The sequence below is a fragment of the Microcebus murinus genome, chromosome 18, assembly GCF_040939455.1.
Source record: "Microcebus murinus isolate Inina chromosome 18, M.murinus_Inina_mat1.0, whole genome shotgun sequence".
In the NCBI taxonomy this organism is placed as follows: Eukaryota; Metazoa; Chordata; class Mammalia; order Primates; family Cheirogaleidae; genus Microcebus; species Microcebus murinus.
Genome location: NC_134121.1, coordinates 57,852,413 through 57,871,633, shown reverse-complemented (window position 1 = coordinate 57,871,633; position 19,221 = coordinate 57,852,413). Strand labels below are relative to the sequence as shown.

At 43.2% G+C, this 19,221-nt stretch overlaps 2 protein-coding genes across 9 annotated transcripts in view; one reads left to right on the top strand and one right to left on the bottom strand.

The window, feature by feature from the left end:
• Positions 1-18,257, bottom strand: part of SAP30BP (SAP30 binding protein) — a 37,809-nt gene extending 19,552 nt beyond the window's left edge. The window contains exons 1-3 of one of the 4 annotated variants that reach the window (XM_012778826.2): positions 18,089-18,257; positions 16,737-16,846; positions 13,541-13,588 (exon numbers count right to left, since the gene is read on the bottom strand). In XM_012778826.2, coding sequence (XP_012634280.1) covers positions 13,541-13,588; positions 16,737-16,846; positions 18,089-18,194 — 264 coding nt within the window. In that variant the 5' untranslated portion in view covers positions 18,195-18,257. The remainder of the gene's footprint in view (positions 1-13,540; positions 13,589-16,736; positions 16,847-18,088) is intronic. The other 3 variants (XM_075994753.1, XM_012778824.2, XM_012778825.3) reach the window with 3 other exon arrangements.
• Positions 18,258-18,384: 127 nt separating this feature from the next.
• Positions 18,385-19,221, top strand: part of RECQL5 (RecQ like helicase 5) — a 35,745-nt gene continuing 34,908 nt past the window's right edge. For 4 of the 5 annotated variants that reach the window (XR_012913109.1, XM_075994750.1, XM_075994749.1 and 1 more), the window contains exon 1: positions 18,385-19,159. Coding sequence is in view for 4 of the 5 variants with exons in the window: in XM_075994750.1 (XP_075850865.1) it covers positions 19,030-19,159 (130 nt within the window). In the remaining variant the exon portion in view is untranslated. The remainder of the gene's footprint in view (positions 19,160-19,221) is intronic. The other variant, XM_012778822.3, reaches the window with a different exon arrangement.

The window sequence follows — 19,221 nt, the reverse complement described above, 5'->3', positions numbered from 1 at the left end:
ATAAAATGATGCTGGTCTGATAGAGACAAGGACGGGGGCAGGGAGTGAGAGCCAGTAGCGACTCGGAGCCCAGCACAGCCTCTGAACCCGCGCTGCGTGGGAACATCCACTCCCAGTCCCAATGCCACCGGCCCCCACGCTCAGGGGAGCCTGGAGAAAGCCTGTCACCAGCACGTTTCCTTCAGTTGTATCCTGTTGGCCAGGACTGGCTCCTGCCATGGGCACACTGCCTGCCTGGGGATGGAAACACTCAATTTATCACAAAAATGGGCGGAAGCTGGTGGGGCCACTTCGGACACAGTGGAATTGCCTTTGCTCCCAGCTTACTTATGGGAAGCCTCCGCTCCACCAACCACAGGAGGTTTCTAGGCAAGGGTTAAACAGGAGTCTGCCAAGACTTATCAAGCTAGCTCTAGAACTGGCCCTGCAGACTGAAGAAAAGGCAGGGAGGGGGGAAGGAAACAGTTTCTTTCTCTACTTGAAAAATCTGGCTAAAACAAAGCTGACGTGGCTCAGCATGGCTGGTAACATTCTATCACATGGAATGGAACGTGCTGCAACCAACCAGACTTCAACATAAACGCAGGAAACCATTTCCCAAGGGGAGACTTTTGTTGTCTGATGATTCCAAGTATAAACTACACTTTGATTCACAACACCTGAGGACTCTACGTTTCTTGAAAGTCATAGAAGACAGTCAGAGAAGGCCATTCCCTTCCTCTCTCTCATCCCCAGTGTCAGGGGTGGGTGTCTCTGGGTACAGAGGTTTCCTCCCACCAAGGATTTGAGTCAAGCCCTCAGGGGTGGGGCCAGGCCAGGCTTTTGTTCTTTAAGGCTTCCCACAAGAACAGCATCTCTAAGCTTTAAGATGGTATTTTTGATGGGTGGGGGAGAGCTTGGAGCCAGACAAAGACAAAGGAGACAGTTTTGTGAGGCTGAGAATGGCAAAGTGAAGTCTGTAAGACACATGACTCTACATGGCCACCAAATTACAAAGGCTTTATTGCATGGCAGAGGTCAGCCACCAAGCTGACAAGTTAGATTACCGTCCGGGGCAAACAGTCTGGGATACCTGAAAGCCAGGAGGGTGGAAATGCATACTTGTTACCATCTCCTTACCGGCTGGAAGTGGGAGGCATCATCCACAGGGCCGGAAGGAATGCCAGTGTCTTTAAGGCACAGCTCAGAAAAGTTTACATAACTCCAAAGTTAGGAATACAAACAAGCAAAATCCTACTGAACCCAGAAATCACGCAGCAGCTTTTCATAGGGCATGGATTAAAACAGAACAGAACAAAGGTTAGAACTGCTGAATCCCTAAGGACAGGCAGTTTTCTGCATCGTATAATTTCAAAAAGACGAGTCCCAGCTGGGGAAGGAGGCGCCTAGCCACACCTCAGTTAGCAATTTGTGGCATCTGGCCCGAAGGGAAGGAGGTATGTTGGGGCTTGCATGGCTGACAGGAGGCTGACAGGAGGAAGGACAGGCATGGAGTGGCTCACTCTCGGCTGCAGAAGCACAGGGAGTGGGGTGGGGCTTCTGGGAGTCTCAGCTTCAGTTTACTCAGAGCAAGTGCAGTGAAGGTGGCCCCTCTGGCAGTGCAGTGGAGCCAAGAGGAGGGTCAGAAGGGGAATAATGGTCGTTCTTCATTCTTTGAATGGTATCACAACTTCCAGCAACCACCAATGTTTCTACCAGCAGCATTTAGCCTAAGATGGAGTGAGGCTTTCTTTGGAAGGTGGCAGGACAAAGCACCTGGCTTAGGTTTCTTTCACTCTGGACAACTGAAGAGTGACTTCTATGGCCAGCCTCTGTCTGCTGATCAGATCAGATCACCACTCAGGCAGACACCTAGACCCCAGCATGGCCACTCTAGGCGATTCCAGAAATTCCATGTCTCCCACTTCTGCAAGGTGACCATAGCATTGTTGAGAAAAAGTCTAAAGAAGGCCAGTCATTGTGTTGAGAACAGGAAAGTACCAAATGCTACGTAGGTTTGAGCATTCTGAACAGTTCAAGGACCACGTTACAATCTCCAGTGAGAGGAGTGGATGGTTCACAAACCAGCCATGGCCAAGGGCCACTTCCTTTTTTGGTTCCAGGTGAGTCATACTGTAATTCTTTCCCTCCGTCTAATCAGCACTCGAAGGATCATGGGGTATGGCAGGCAGAACACAGGGCAGAAGGGATAATAAAATCAAGATCTAGGGACCAAGCATATACTCTACGTCTCACATAACTGTCCCCAACACAGAACTCACTACAAGCTAACATACATTATTCAAGTCTCATAATAACCCTATAAAGCAGACATTATTATTTCCATTTTGCAGAAGAGTAAATTGAGGTAAAGCACAATGAAGCAGCTTGCCTAGTAAATGGCAATGTTGAAATTCAAACCCAAGTCTGGCTGGCTCCAGAGCTCAGTTATAAGGCCTCTCCACTTCTCACTTTCTCCCTCTAAGAGGCTGCAAACAGTAACGGTTTCTATAAAGCCATTGGTTAAACCATTGGGTAAGTCAACAACAAAGACCAAGGAGGAAAAATACCTCTCCAGGAATGACTCCTTAGCAGGCCACAGAGGAAAGCAGGTGTTAAGCCCTCAACCTAGGGGGAGACAGCCAGATTTATTACCTTTCAGCTACGATGATCAGCTCCAGAGTCCATGGTGCCCCAGTGAGTAATGTCTGAGTTGACTGGATCGGAAGGGCTGGTCCTGCAGACTTAATCATATAAACAGTGGGTGCTGCCACCCTGCCCTTAGCCTAGAGACTTCCTAGGGACTCACAAAAGAAATCCTACCAAATCCTGAACTCTACTAAACTCTTCCCCTTTCCTGGGTGAACCACCATAAGAACATAAGCTTTAAAGGATGAGTTATTTCTTCTGACCTGAGTAAAGAACACAGCAGGCTTCCTGTCCATCAGAGAGTCTGACTGGAGAGAAACTACACACATAGCATTTTATTCAATAACAAGTATAAAAATACATTCAGATTTCATTACTATAATGTAGTAATTCTGGATTTAATCTATATAGCTGAAAGTAAATATGAGAATGCGGGAATTGATGTGAAAAAGTATGGTGCTAATGACTGGTGTCACTAGTAGAGCAAACGTAGATCTCAATGGGGTTTTTTGTTTATCATTCCCTATTTGAAATATTTAGAAATCTAAAAAAATTTTCCTACATCAGTTTGAGATATAAATCATATACCATACAATTCTTAATTTTGCATTTGTATCGTGCTGTTATAATTATACAGACTGTAGCAACATTGAAGATGTTTATCATACAGATGGAAACAAAACTGGATAAAAATATATATACTATCATAGGCAAACATAAAAGAAGGAAGAACAAAAATGGCTGTACTGTTAGTGTCACAGGATCAAAAGATTTTTTTTCTTTTACAAAACATTCAATCTTGCTATAATAATTTAAAAACAATAAAAGTAAACACAATATAAAAACAAAACCCTGGGCCGGCACAGTGGCTCAAGCCTATAATCCCAGTGCTTTGGGAGGCCAAGGCAGGAGGATTACTTGGGGCTAGGGGTTTGAGACCAGCCTGGGCAATACAGGGGAGACCATGTCTACAAAAAATAAAAAACAAAATTAGTCCTGGCTACTTGGGAGGCTGAGGCTGGAAGGTCACTCAAGTCCAAAAGTTTGAGGTTACAGTGAGTGATGGAGTCACTGCACTCCAGCCTGGACGGTAGAGTGAGACCAGAGATAGATAATCTTTGCTTTCCCATCCTGCAAGTAATTCTGAATTCTCAGGCTTCTCCAGAAGTGCACCAACAAAGGTACATACATAACCTCTTTCCAATGTTGCACAATTCCTATCCCACACCACTTGCCCTCCTAAGTATCCTGTAACAGCATCCTCCTTTCGGACTTCAGAGGCCTGGAGGTACAGCAAACACACCCAGAGCCCAAATAGGAAAACCTTCTGCCCTGCAAGATCCTGCAGAAGCTGCACATGTTCTGGAGTCTCTTTATTTATGTGTTCAATAAAGAGAACATGGCCGGGCGCGGTGGCTCACGCCTGTAATCCTAGCTCTCTGGGAGGCCAAGGCGGGCGGATTGCTTGAGGTCAGGAGTTCAAAACCAGCCTGAGCAAGAGCGAGACCCCGTCTCTACTATAAATAGAAAGAAATTAATTGGCCAACTAATATATATACAAAAAATTAGCCGGGCATGGTGGCGAATGCCTGTAGTCCCAGCTACTTGGGAGGCTGAGGCAGGAGGATTGCTTGAGCCAGGAGTTTGAGGTTGCTGTGAGCTAGGCTGACGCCATGGCACTCACTCTAGCCTGGGCAACTGCTGGTAAGTTCCTAAATGTTCTTCCTAAAACCAGTGTCAATGAAAAATTCCTGGGAAAAAATTCCTGGGAAAAAAAGCTCCTTAGACATCTTTGAGTTTCCAGATTTGATTCTGGTACTTGGAAAGGTCATTAAAATGCCAGGACTGTGGGAGAGTTGGAGAGGAGACAGAGTGAGGAAATTACTTAATCAGTCCTGCTCAATATGAACTCTTCATCTAGACTGAGTCAATTAACAGAAATAATGCAAGGCAACTGAGAAGCCGACCTTCTTCAGAGTGGGGCTGGACAGCCAATGGAGGCAGGGAACCATTTGCTTTGCTGGGCCCGGCCTCCACGAACAGGTAAGGACTCATAGCAAGTTTCCCCACTCTGGAGTTCTAAGACACTCTTGCACTGCAGTTTCCAAATTGTGTATTAAGGGACCCTAGTGTATGGCAGCAAACTCACAAAGGTGCCACAGTATATTTAAAAATTTCACAGGAAACACAGCATTACTCAGTATTTGTCAGATACCACACAGTTTTGTATTATTTTTTCAAATGGCTACTAAATTGTCAGGACAGTAATGATTATTGTTTGAAGCTAATCACTTAAGAAACAGAACTATTAGGTATTTCTTTTGGCCTAGAAGCTCTGTGAAAAACTGAGACACCAAGGGCAGGGAGCTGAGAAAATGTGGCAACTTCTGACCTATAGGATAGGGGTGTATAATCGGATGCAGTTATGCTGGAAAGGCCAAGTACTAGTAACAGTGAAAAGCACTTTCATGTAGTCCTGACCACCCTGTAAAGTAGGCCTCACAGCCCTGACTTCACAGATGGAGCCAAGGGAGGTTGAAGTTATGTGCCTGTGGTCCCACAGCTGGAGGGAAGCCAAACCAGGGTGCAATCCAGGTCCTCTGACCTCGACTCCACTAGATTGGCTGTGTGTTGTGAACTCCACATTTTAGTACTACTTTCAGGCTCTAAGAATTTAAAAAATGTTTTATTTTACTTTAACTGGGGTTACACACACCTTTAAAAAAATGTCAGAACAATCCCCTCCTCCCCTTGATGCCACATCCATGACCCAGAGATACTATTTTGTTTTCACAGATGTTTGTTCCTTGGGCCAAGAGGATTCTTTTCCTACATCAGAGCCTGGACCACAAGAGCTCAGGGAGGCCGAGATCCTAGTCCCTCCCAGCTAGCTGGCAACAGGCCACTCCATCTTTCTTGCTGTAGAGGTCACCAATCCCTGACTTTGTTTCCAAAGGAAGGGTGTGTTAGGGACAGTAAGTGGAAATACCTTCATCCACAGGAACTGTAGGAGTGGAGAAAAAATAAACAAGGGAAAACATTCCAGGGCAACTGAGGTAAAACATGGACAAACGGGAGTGGAGGAAGGAAGCTCAGGTGCCAAGGGTAGACAGAGGGAGGAAGCACTTCAGTGACCAGGCACCCTTCCCTGGAGTGAGAAGCTGGCACAAGGACTGCCACTCCTAGTCTGGCTTTTTCTAGGACAGCAGTGCCACCTTCTGTTAATCAGAACATATAAGCATTAGACTGCTTCCTGAAGATGAGAAACTTGAACCTAAAGCAAAACAAATAATGGAACAGAAGTGCCCACACGTTCAGTCTCCCGCAGAGTGCTCAGGCTCCTCCTCTGACCTCCTTTTCTCTAGTTTAAGGCAAACTCAGCCTCTGCAGAGCCCAGTCCCTGCCACCCCAGGCTGATGGACAGGACCAAAGGCTCTCTGCACAGGTGGGTCCTGAGTTGTCATCTCCCATTCAAACTCCCAAATATGGGACTTTGCACTTACAGTAAGCCCACACATCAGAGTGGTAAAAATTAGGGCAATATCCATTGTCTGTACTTTTTAAAGTCAGCAGATAAAAATGTTAGAGAATACTCAACTTTTCTCAACTTTGCCCTAATGCTCAAGTCCTTTCCCAGGAGGTTCCCAGGGAAATCCTTGGGGAATTAGTACAACCCCAACCCACAAATTTCTTATAGGACATTCATGACAGATGGTTTCTTAAAATTTGTCTGAAAAATCCCCAGAAACAACTCAATCCACTTTTGGTCAGAGATGACAAACAGTCCTTCATTATGTGAAGACAAACTTAAAATTTCTACATGTTGCTCTAAGTTCTGCATCTGACCGCCACTGCCTTTCACTCACCAGACCTTCAAACATCAGAACATAACTACTGGCTCTCCAAGTCTTCTCTCTTCCAACTCCTTTCCCTTTCCCTCATGTGCTGTGGTTCTGAGCACCCCCACCTGACTTCTTTTCTGAGTGCACTTCAGTCCCAAAACACAGAATTTGGCCGAGTGATGGGCATCTCTTGGGACAACTGACACAAGCACCGCAAGACTGGGGGCAACAGAAAACCCTACCACAAGCAGAAGTACGACTGGCATGCCCAGCTGCCAACACTATTCACACAGTCCGTGTGCAGGGAGGTAACAAGAAATACCATGCCCTAAGGCTGGCTGAGGGGAACTTCCTTGGGGCTCCAAGTGTTGTATTCACAAAACAAGGTTCACTGATGTTGTCTATGATGCATCCGATAATGATCTGTCCTGCAACAAGACCCTGGTGAGCAACTGCATCATGCTCGTTGACGGCACACGTACCAACGGTGGTATGAGTTCCACTATGCACTGCCCCTCGGCCATAAGAAGGGGGGGTAGCTGAATCCCAGGAGGAAAAGATGTTAAAAAATGATCCAAAAAAATTCAGAAGAAAGGAAAAAGAATGCTAAAATCAGTTTTCTGGAGGAGCAGTCCCAGCAGGGCAAGTTTCTTGCATGCATTGCATCAAGACTGTGCCAGTGTGGCTGAGCAGCCAGCTGTGTGCTAGAGGGCAAGGAGCTGAACTTCCATCTGAAGAAAACCAAGGCCCAGAAAAGGAAATACATCCTCCTGTCTCAGCTCATGTAAGAAAGGTGTTCATTGTTCTATAAAACAAAAAAACCCAAACCCACAGAATTGATTCCAAAACAGGCCAATGACATGGTGTGACCAGCCTGGAAAATGAGCACAGGAGGTACTGGTAGCAGTGGCCATTGCAACTGACACTACAGAACACAGACACACCAAACACTATTGAGCCACATACAGCCAGCCCTCTGCATTCACGGATTCAACCAATCTCAGATCAAAATTATTTAAAAAAAAAACCCCAAACCTACAAAATTGTACCTGTACTGAACATGTACAAACTTTTATGCTTGTCGTTATTTTCTAAACAATATACAGCAACTATTTACATTGCATTTGCACCACATTAGGTATTATAAGCAACCTAGAGATGATTTAAAAAGTATACAGGAGGATGTATATAGGTTATATGCAAATACTATGCCAGTTTACATCAGGGACTGAAGCACCTGCAGATTTTGGTATCTGCAGGAGGTCATGGAACCAATTCCCATGAATATTGAGGGACGACTGAACTTCGCTTTGACTTAATTTTCATAAAATGAATGAGGCAGATTTTATGATGATGCTATTTTCCAGGTGAAAAAACTGAGGTTAAAAGACTTCCCCAAACAGAGCTAGAATTCAAACTGAGTTCTGATTCCAGAGCTTTAACTTCTCCCCAGCACACTGGGCTGAACCATCTTACTCTGGATACTATACCTCCCCCAATGTAGCTCAGGACCCCATAAGGCTAACAACTTAGTGGACATTTGTAGTGCAATAAAAACAGTTCTCAAACAACTGTTTAATATCACCAACCCACAATTTCTGTTTTAGAAGAATAGTGGTTCTCAAAGCTGGTCTGTGGACCCCTGGATGTCTATAAGGGCAAAACTGTTTTCATAATAGTAAGTCAATTATTTGCCATTTTCATTGTGTAGACATGTGCACAAGCAACGATGAGTAAACTGCTGGCCTTCAGAACAAATCAAGGTAGCAGCACCTAACTGTAGCAGTAGTCATTATACAGTCAATTAAAAAAAAAAAAGCCAATTTCACTTAAGAATGTTCTGACAAAGCAGTAAAAAGTGATTAGTTTTATTAGATCTCAATGTTTAAAGAGATCACACAAATCTCTTTAACATTTTGTGTGAGGCCAGGCATGATGGCTCATGCCTGTAATCCCAGCACTCTGGGAGGCCAAGGCAGGAGGTTCCCTTGAAGTCAGGAGTTTGAGACTGACCTGAGCAAGAAAGAAACCCCATCTCTGCTAAAAAATAAAAAAAAAAAAAAAAAAACCAGAGAAAAAATTAGCTGGGTGTGGTGGCACGCGCCTGTAGTCCCAGCTACAGGGGAGGCTGAGGCAGGATCGCTTGAGCTCAGGAGTCTGAGGTTGCAGTAAGCTAGGCTGACACCATGGCACTCTAGCCCGGGTGACAAAGCAAGACTCTGTCTCAAAAAATAAAAAATAAATTTGTGCAATGACATGAGAGGTATGCATAAACACTTCTGCTGCATACCAAAGTTAGAGGTTCTCTCAAGCAAAAGCATATATAACAGTCCCTCCTTATCCATGGAGGATATATTCCAAGACTCCCAGTGGTTGCCTGAAACCATGGATAGTACTGAACTATACATATACTACATTTTCTCCTATACATACACACCTTTGATAAAGTTTAATTTATAAACTAGGCACAGCCAGGTGCAGTGGCTCATGCCTATAATCCCAGCACTTTGGAAGGCTGAGGTGGGAGGACTGCTTGAGCCCAGGACTTCGAGGTTACAGTGAGCTATGATTGCATTACTACACTCCAACCTGGGTGACAGTGCATACCTTGTCACAGGGGGAGAAAAAACCCCCCAAAACTAGGCACAGTAACAGATTAGTAATAAAAATAGCATGGTTATAAGAATATACTATAATAAAAGTAATGTGAACATGGTCCCTCTCAAACTATCTTACTGCATGTAATATTTTTGAATTGAAGTTGACTCCAGGTAAGTGAAACCACCACTAAGGGTAGACTAGTTTATGTGATTTCCAGTTACAAGTTGAACTGGCCATTTTCTTCATGGAAGACCATTTTTACTTGAAACAATGACAGACAAACTGGTTATCTGGACTTGGGTATCTGGCAGACATATTTTCAAAAATGAAGCCTGTTACTTACCTCAAGGAAAACTCTCAATAGTACTTATTGGCAATGATAAAATTCAAGCTTTCAAGCAAAAATGATTAGATTCCTGGAAAATGTGTACTCCCTACTGCGAGTCTGACAGCTTTCCAATACTTAATGGCTTTTTATTTTTGAGACAGGGTCTCACTCTGTTGCCTGGGCTGGAGTGCAGCAGTGTGATCACAGTTCACTGCAGCCTTGATTGAACTCCTGGGCTCAAGTGATCCTCCTGCCTCAGCCTCCTGAGTTGCTGGGACTACAGGTGTGTGTCACCACACCTAGCTGATTTTTAAATTTTTTTGTAGAGACAGGGTCTCACTATGTTGTCCAGGCTGGTCTCTAAATCCTGGCCCCAAGTGATCCTCCTGCCTTGGCTTGGAAAAGTGTTGGGATTACAGGTGTAAGCCACTGTGCCCAACCATTAACAGTTTGTCTGATGAGATCAGTAATGTCTTTAATAAATAAGATTTTTTGGGTATTATAGAACAAAATGTGTCAATATTTAAGAGATTTGTATAACTCAATAAATCAACAATTTTCAAATCACTGGTGCCTGATGATGATGTACAGTCGTATATGGGTAAAAGATCCATTCAAAGTACAAAACAGACCAGTGGATTTTAGTGAAACAATACAAAAGTTCACTGATAAGGTTTCACATTCCATGTTGCAACTATCCTTTTTTAGGAAACTATTGCTTGCTGAGTTTTGATGAAGTATCAAAGAGTATCTACAATGACCTGAAAGGGCTATTAAAATACTTCTCTCTTTCCAACTACCTGTGTAAGACCAGGTTTCCTTCAAATACTTCAATCTGTTGCAAAATATGTTGCAACATAACATATTGCAACATATTGAATGAAGCAGTTATGAAATCCAGCTGTCTTCTATTAAGCCAGACATTAAAGAAACTTGTAAAACAAATGCCACTCTGCACTAACTTTTTTTGTTTCAGAAATACTTATTTTTCCTAAAAATGTTATTAGATATGTAATAGGTTTATTTTTAAATAAATAATTTAAAATTTTCTTAGTTTTAACAACAGTAAACATAAATGGATAAAACCAAAATGAACAAAATCTCTTTAAGATTATCAATTTTTAATTGTGTAAAGAATCTAAAATGTTTTGAGAATAGTTATAGAATATATTAAAAGCAGATCTCAAAAAGCCAAAGTAGAAGGGAGAATGCCATCTAGTGGCAAAGACAATTATGACAGCAATCCACATGCTAACAAAATAAATGACACCTCTAACAAAGATCCACCAGAAACATCCTATTGTTAGAAACTTCATATGCTTAAGGCAGAAATATTCAAAATTAAGAGTTTAGAATATAAAAAATGCTATAAAATATCAATTAAAATAAAACTTAAATGTGCCAGAAAAAGTTCTAGATTTGAGGTACAGGCTACTACCTGGAAGACAGTCTGATGCAAAGTCAGGCAGGAGGCAGCCAGGGCCAAGCCTAAGACAAGGGCATCACAGAAGACTCAGGCTGGGGATCATTTCTAGTCCTTGGATATTCCCTGAGGACTCTCCAAGGTTGGCCTCTGGCAGCCACTGGGGACTGGAGGACATCTAAGCTAGCAAGCTCTGTCTAAACCCTACATAATCATCCACCAAAAGAACTAAATCAAGTTACTTTGAGGGCTAGATTTTATGTTCTGGTTTCTGAAGGCTCTCCAACAGGAACAGAAATTGTTTGTTGAAAACTTTTCATTCCAAAATAAGACTTAATAAGATTTGAATAAGAAGTTCAAGTGACTGAATGAGGTACAGTGAAGCAAATTAGTCAAGGCACAAGTAGACAGGTCTTCCCAATCTTGACATGTGCTTGAGAAGGGGAGGCTGAACACAAAAGACACACTCACACTCTTCCCAACTTTGTCTTTTTGGTATTTCCCCCATTCTTTAGCAACTGCTCTCAGACAATAGTGAAGTCTGTTTTATTTTTCATGTCTCTCTACCATCCAACTCACAAAGGCATATCATTCCCCAGGGATTTGCTGCCTGGATCACAGCACTCTAGAAGGGGTGACAGTTAAGTGCATGCACCCTGCTCTCCAGCCAACTTCACCAGGAGGCCTTCCAGCCTTAAGCAAAGGCTGCAACTGTATACGTATAGGCTCCAGGGCTCCCAAATCCTCCTTTCCCTATACACTGAATCCCAACATCTGACATCTCCCCTGTGTTTGTTTTACATGCAGGCTCTAAGTCCCATATACCCCAAATACTATGACAGAGAAGGAATACTAATACTAATACTAATACTACCGATTGCCTTCTTTCTGCAAGCCTGAGCAGAGATGCAACCATCTTTGATCTATGGGGCCACAGGCCTGCCTCATATCCTCTTGCCAGTAATGCTTGGATGAGTTGTTACGCCTTGGTTCTGCACTCAGCACAGAAAAGAGCTTGCATTTAAGAGATTCTAGGGTTCATTTTTTCCTTCTCCTGCGTACTGGTGCCAAAACTTTCTTTCTTGGTAAAACATGTTCTATCATTCACAACTTTTCATGATTTATTTCAATGGCTGCACACAGTTCCATCCAATCACAGAATCAGTTTAAATATGGAACAGCTCACACTACACTTTCAAGTATACTGCTGTTTTAGGTTATAATCAGACATATTTTCTTAAATTCCACTAGGTTGCCTTTAAGGCTACAGTTGGTTTCAAAGTAGCTTCTAATTGCAAACCTTGGTCACCATTCCCCAGACCTAAAGTGATGGGATTAGTATTTCTCTTTGAGAAAAAAAAATTGTCTCATAAAGAATGAGTCTTCTGGCCAGGTGCGATGGCTCACACCTGTAATCCTAGCACTCTGGGAGGCCAAGGCGGGCGGATTGCTCAAGGCCAGGAGTTCGAAACCAGTCTGAGCAAGAGTGAGACCCCCATCTCTACTATAAATAGAATGAAATTAATTGGCCAACTAATATATATAGAAAAAATTAGCCGGGCACTGTGGTGCATGCCTGTAGTCCCAGCTACTCAGGAGGCTGAGGCAGGAAGATCACTTGAGCCCAGGAGTTTGAGGTTGCTGTGAGCTAGGCTGATGCCACGACACTCACTCTAGCCTGGGCAACAAGGTGAGACTATGTCTCAAGGAAAAAAAAAAGAATGATTTTTCAACAGGGACATTTCTAATGCCCAGCGCGCAGCACAGCAACTTAATCAACACAAGAGGGTCTTAATCTTTTTTTTTTTTTTGAGACAGAGTCTCACTTTGTTGCCCATGCTAGAGTAAGTGCCGTGGCGTCAGCCTAGCTCACAGCAACCTCAAACTCCTGGGCTCGAGTGATCCTTCTGCCTCAGCCTCCTGGGTAGCTGGGACTACAGGCATGCGCCACCATGCCCGGCTAATTTTTTTTATATATATATATCAGTTGGCCAATTAATTTCTTTCTATTTATAGTAGAGACGGGGTCTCGCTCAGGCTGGTTTTGAACTCCTGACCTCGAGCAATCCGCCCGCCTCGGCCTCCCAAGAGCTAGGATTACAGGCGTGAGCCACAGCGCCCGGCCGAGGGTCTTAATCTTTACCATGATAGGATCCTTAAGGAATGTTACAGGAATTGCTGTAAATTACTCTCAGCTGCTATTAGGATGGGACTATAAGAATGGCTATGTTGTTTCAAAAAAGACCATTCTGCATGGCTTGCCCAAGAGTGGAAGGGCACATCCCTAAAAAAATCAGAATTAGGCTCAGTATCCCTAACAACTGTGGAGAGGCCTCACTTTGGTCTGAGTCTTATAGTCTCTTATTCACTTCTAGATGATTAGAGAACTCAGAGCATGCAAGGTGGCCCTTATACTTTTCTGAGCCTAGAAACAGTCCCATATCTAACCCACCTGAAGGGGCAGTGACCCACGATGCAAAGTGCAAGTGGGTTGTTGGACTCAGTCCTTTTGCTTTCCTAATCTACAGATATAGCATAATCTGCAGAAATCCACTCTGCTAGGTTCTTTCTTTATAAAGCTGGTTTTATCCTAGAAAATATCCACATGGTCACATAGTGTGTTAGTGGGACAGATCTTGACCAGACATATGAACTGAACCATAATGTTGAAACACCTTGTTTGCATCCAGCCACCCCACCACAGCCAACACCAAATACCTTTGGGTCATCAGCCTCAGGTTTTTCAGTCTCTGAATCGTCATCTTCCTACAAGACAAAGAATTTAGAGGATTAAGCTTAAAGGAGTGGGCCTGAGGGGTCTCACATGCATAACTAGGGGCTGGAGCAAACAGCCCATTTACCCAGCTGGGGTCATCCCACCAAGAATCCCTCCCCTACCACATGACCCAGAACTAGAGAAAGAGAAGGGGGGAAAAACCAGAAAACACCAGCAGCTCAAAGTCAGTAGTTATTCTAGTGGTGCCACAGTCCACGTCAATGAAAATGCCCAAGTTAAAAATCACATAAAAAAATGGAGAAAGGTTGCAATATGTTTCAGAAAAGAGCAAAACCCAGCCATAGGATAAAAGAGAAAATAGTGTTCCCACTGAAATATGAATTATTTAAACTAGGATTAAGAACCTTGTTTCCCCTCCTTTGCCTCTCATATACACATATACAGACTCAGACCTACCAAAACATCAACATCAAAGTGACATGACTCACACATAGCAATACCCTAGTACCTCAACCCAGTAGCATTTGTACTAACATGAACACAGGAAAGTAGGCACCATATGACCAGAGCAAGTGACCCAGGAAAGGCAGGACCAAAGAGCAATGCCCAGGCTTCCCTGGATCTCATTGAGGGAGCTCTGCCTCCATCTGAGTTCTCACAGATTGACCCATCCTACCAAGTCTTGTTCTTTATCCAAATGAGCCCTGCCTGACACAAAGCATCACGTGGGTAAGGCATTTTCCAAAGCAAACCCATCGTTCCACTCAACACTGATGCTATGAAGGTCAAAGATAGGGAGCAGATGCTGGATGATGTACCTTAGTAGCTAGTTAATCCACATCACCTCCACTACCCAGAACATTCCCAATGCACAGAACCTTTAACTAAATGCCTAGGAAAAACAAGTTTCACTTTAAACCATTATTTTCAACAAAGCTACACTTTACCCAAACATTACAGAGCACTCCAGGTAAAGAGACTTAACGGACTATACTGATGGTTTTGATAGGTTTTAACTACCCTATAAGGTACTAGTGAGTCAAAGTTTTCAAATGCAATCTCATAATCTCAATTGAAATCAATAATCAGAGACAGAGCTCAGCTGAATACAATTACATTTCAGAATGTCTATATTGGATTTGACGAGAGGATTTTACTAAAATATGAAATAAAGCTTAAACATGCTGAAAATTCTAAGCAAAGCCAATATGGAACACCTCAAATACATGCTATGCAAATTTAGGAAAGAAAACAATTATGGATATTAAGCCAATTTGTATGTACTTGAGAAAAGTCAGAAAAATAAAACCACCTGTAAACTTTTCTAAACAATTTCAGTCAACTCTGAATTATCAGCATTAATGGGCGGGGCTCAAGGCATGAAAATATCTCCTAAGAGCATAAAATACAAAATACATTTCTGTTTAATGTGGAAAGCATTAAAATGCTAACATTTACATATCACCATATAACAAAATTTTTATATAAGTAATAGGCTGGGCATGGTGGTTCACACCTATATTCCTACCATTCTGGGAGGCTGAGGTGGGAGGATCGCTTGAGGTCAGGAGTTTGAGAACAGTCTGAGCAAGAGCAAGATCCCATCTCTACCCAAAATAGAAAAAATTAGCTGGGCGTGGTGACTCATACCTGTAATCACAGCTATTCAGGAGGCTGAGGCAGGAGGATTGCATGAGCTCAGGAGTTTGAGGGTGTAATGAACTATGTTGATCCACTGCACTCTAACCCGGCAACAGAGCCAGACTATTGTCTCAAAAAACAAAAATAAGTAAATAAATAAATAAAAATAAAGTACATCATGAGCGTTTTCTTTTCTTTTTTTCTAAGACAGAGTCTCACCCTGTTGCCCGGGCTAGAGTACTGTGGCATCAGCCTAGCTCACAGCAACCTCAAACTCCTGGGCTCAAACAATCCTTCTGTCTCAGCCTCCTGAGTAGCTGGGACTACAGGCATGCGCCACCATGCCCGGCTAATTTTTTCTCTATATTTTTAGTTGGCCAATTAATTTCTTTCTATTTTTAGTAAAGACGGGGTCTCCCTCTTGCTCAGGCTGGTTTCAAACATCATGAGTGGTTTTTTTTTTGAGACAGAGTCTCGCTTGGTTGCCTGGGCTAGCATGTTGTGGAGTCAGCCTAGCTCACAGCAACCTCCAACTCCTGGACTCAAGTGATCCTCCTGCCTCAGCCTCCTGAGTAGCTGGGACTACAGGCATGCGCCACCATGCCTGGTTAATTTTTTCTCTATATATTTTTAGTTGGCCAATTAATTTCTTTCTATTTTTAGTAGAGACGGGGGCTCGCTCTTGTTCAGGCTGATTTTGGACTCCTGACCTCGAGTGATTCACACGCCTCAGCCTTCCAGAGTGATAGGATTACAGGCATGAGCCACTGTGCCTGACCCATCATGAGTGTTTAAAACTGCTGCTAAGTAGCCAGATCTGATATCCAGATTCAACTTTGTATGTTTTTGTACTAAGCACCAGCCTGAAATTCATTGCTTTTTCTCCAAACTTTAAAATGCTGGCTCATGCTCCTCAGGTGATTGTGATCCTAAAGTCTTTCTTGTTAATAAAGGCACAAGTTCTCCTTTCTTTGTTAGCCAGCACCTACCAAACTTCAGGCAGGATTTATGATCAAGAACCAAAGCACCCTGATAAAAACTGACAAGTAAAATGTCAAGAAAGAAGTTAAGGAGGATCAAAGCAGGTGAAAACTAAATAATTTTCATTCCTTACCTTGTTAATAAACTGAAAGATTTGAATGAGCCCCAACCAAGATTAAGAACAATGCAGAGTTGACTGCAGATATAAATGATGGACCAATTAGGGTGAATGCTACAAATAGAACAAATTATTTAAAATGGGACATGCAACATAAAATACTCACTGATATCTGGGTTAAATAAAATAGTTCACTATTTTTTCCCCAAAGTTTCATTTCAAAGATTAATTTCATTTCAAAGATTAAATGATCCAGGTGAAAATAAATTTAATTTTCAACAGGACTAATGATATCCAACTCAGTTTAATACCAAACCAAAGGGTGGGGGGGGTGGTATGAGGTTAGCCATGAAATGGAAAACTGTTGGCATAGTCAGAAAGTTTCTGACACATGAAATGGTGCTTTGAGCCAGTCTTGATTTAGGAGATTTACCTACCGACTGTTTGCTGTTTTCGTCCTCTTCTTCCTCATAACCATCTTCATCACCCCCTAGGCGAGAAAAGTCGTCCTCTCCATAGGCATCAGATACCAACCCACCTTTCTCTTCTGAAACAGTTAAAAAAAAAAAAAAAAAAAAGTATAGGGGATGTAAGAAAATTTTCCAGTGACTTGAGTGGCTAGGACTATCTCTGAAGATAAAAGGGAAACCTAAATCTCATGTAAGTGACCACAGGCCCAAATCCTGCCCTCAGGAAAGCCAAAATTTAGTGGACAAAATCATTAAAAGAATAGGGAAAAAAACCAACAGATTCAGCCTGTCTATTATGTCAGTTGAATCCTTCCCTTCTCTGAATAATAGCACATTGTTTGAACACCTCTTTTAACACACATCTCATATCTCAACCTTATACCATAGGCAACTGTGAACTAGTCTTCTTGAACAAGACAGAGGGACTGTCTTCCTCATTTTTGTATGCTTTTTCCTCGAACAGGACCAGGGGCACTCCAACGGGTTTCCAAATCAAACCTACTTGAAAAAACCTTTTTCTTAATTTAAAGCAAAACAAACAAAAACACTACATAGTGCTAGGAAACCAATGGGAGCATTCTGACTGGAAGAGACCATACAAAACAACAAAATATGAGAGTAGCTAATCTAATACCTCTCACTTTCCAGATGAAGAAACCAAGGTCCAGATATAAAATACTAGGTAACTTGCTCTCTCCATTCTCCCCAAGAAATCTATTCCCCTTCTTTAACTTTGTGATTCTCAACTTGAGGACGACAACAAAATCACCAATAGGCTTTACAAATTCACAAAGTAACAGAATCACGCAGGAACCTTAAAGAGTTCACAAATGCCCATATCTCACTCCGGATGTACCAAAATACATCTTACTTTGGAGACCAGATATATTCACTTTTAAAAGTTCCAAGATGCGTTTGGGGCACACTTCTAATTAAAAACTTATAAACTTAACAAAACGTTTTTCACCCTCCACGTATGTTTTACTCATTGCTCTCTCCCATCTGAACAACGAGCCCAGAGGGAATAGATAGTTCAGCAGCCTTGAATACCTCTCTCTCATCCATCTCTCTGCCACCACGATGCCCGGCACGGAGAAAACTTTCAGTAAATTTCGGCAGAATAATGGGAACAACAGGAAAGAGACGGTTCATTCTTACTACAGAGTCTATAATGCTCCATCCCACCCGGGACCCCTACCGCGCTTCGGGGCCCGCTCCTGGGGGCACAATAATCATTTCTTTCCCTCCCGCCCCGCTAGGCGGGCAGTGTTCCGGGCAGACGCCTGATTTCCCCTTCCAGTTTCCCACTGGGGCCTCACCAGCTGCGCTGCCCACCGCTTCGACTCCAGCCTCGCCGTCAGATTCGGGCTCTGAATCTTCTGCGTAAACTGCCAGGGACGACAGAACATTCTTCTTCCCCGCCATCTTATTCCCACAGACTCGGCGTGGCTCACTCTAATGACTCAAAGCAGCCGACTTCCGTGCGGAAAGACAACTTCTTCCGGATCCCAAGAGACCGCGCGCCAGACTGGAAGCCAATCAAAAGGGCCGCTTCTGAGCCTTGCCCTGCTTCTCTTCACAGCGCTAGCGTAACGTCATCACTACGCGACGGATATAAAGTTGTGTGCGTTCTGCCTAATGCTGAATTCGCAGCAGTTTCTGGCTTCTCAGAGTTGCGGTTGGTGTCCCGGGTCTTCGAGTAGTTCCAGAGCCAGCGGGGCCCAGCAAGAGTCCTTCATTCCGGGACAGTCCACGGCCGGCTTCCGATATCTTGCGTTGCAGAGGGAGACATCGGTTGGCCAAGCGAGAAAATTGCAAATCTGGGTCTCAGAGGAAGAGAGAAGGGGCGGGGTCTTGTAGGGAGAGCGGGGGGCGGGGGAGAAGAATGGTTGTCATGGCTGCACTTAGAGAAGGAGCAGAAGGTGGATCTTAGAAAGACGATTCTACGTTCTCCCAACTATTCCGAAGACATTTTGTGTTTCTTCTCGTTAACTGATTTATAGCTCTGTGCTATACCGTGGCCTGGGACACTTCAATATTTTTATTTTCATTGAGCATAAAAATGGAGATGTTAAATACTCAGGAATGTATTGCTTGAGGCAGTTCATCTGCAGCTTTATTACTTGAAAATTATATATTTAATGTAGTAAGTTTTTACTCACAGAGAAAAATAAGCTGTATTTTTGAAGCAGAACAAAGGGTTCTTGTGGCAACCTTTCACCACTTTTGCCTTAACATTTGGCCACTGTTTTTCACTAAGATGAACATCTGCCCTTCCTCCTTTCCTTTTGACCCTGAGCGGCGAGTCCAGACCACGTTGAAGAAGGTCTTTGGGTTTGACTCTTTTAAGACGCCTCTACAGAAGAGTGCGACCATGGCTGTAGTAAAAGGTAATATTACCAAGCTACCTGCCTTTACATTTGTGCTGACTGTACCATAACACCACAGCTGA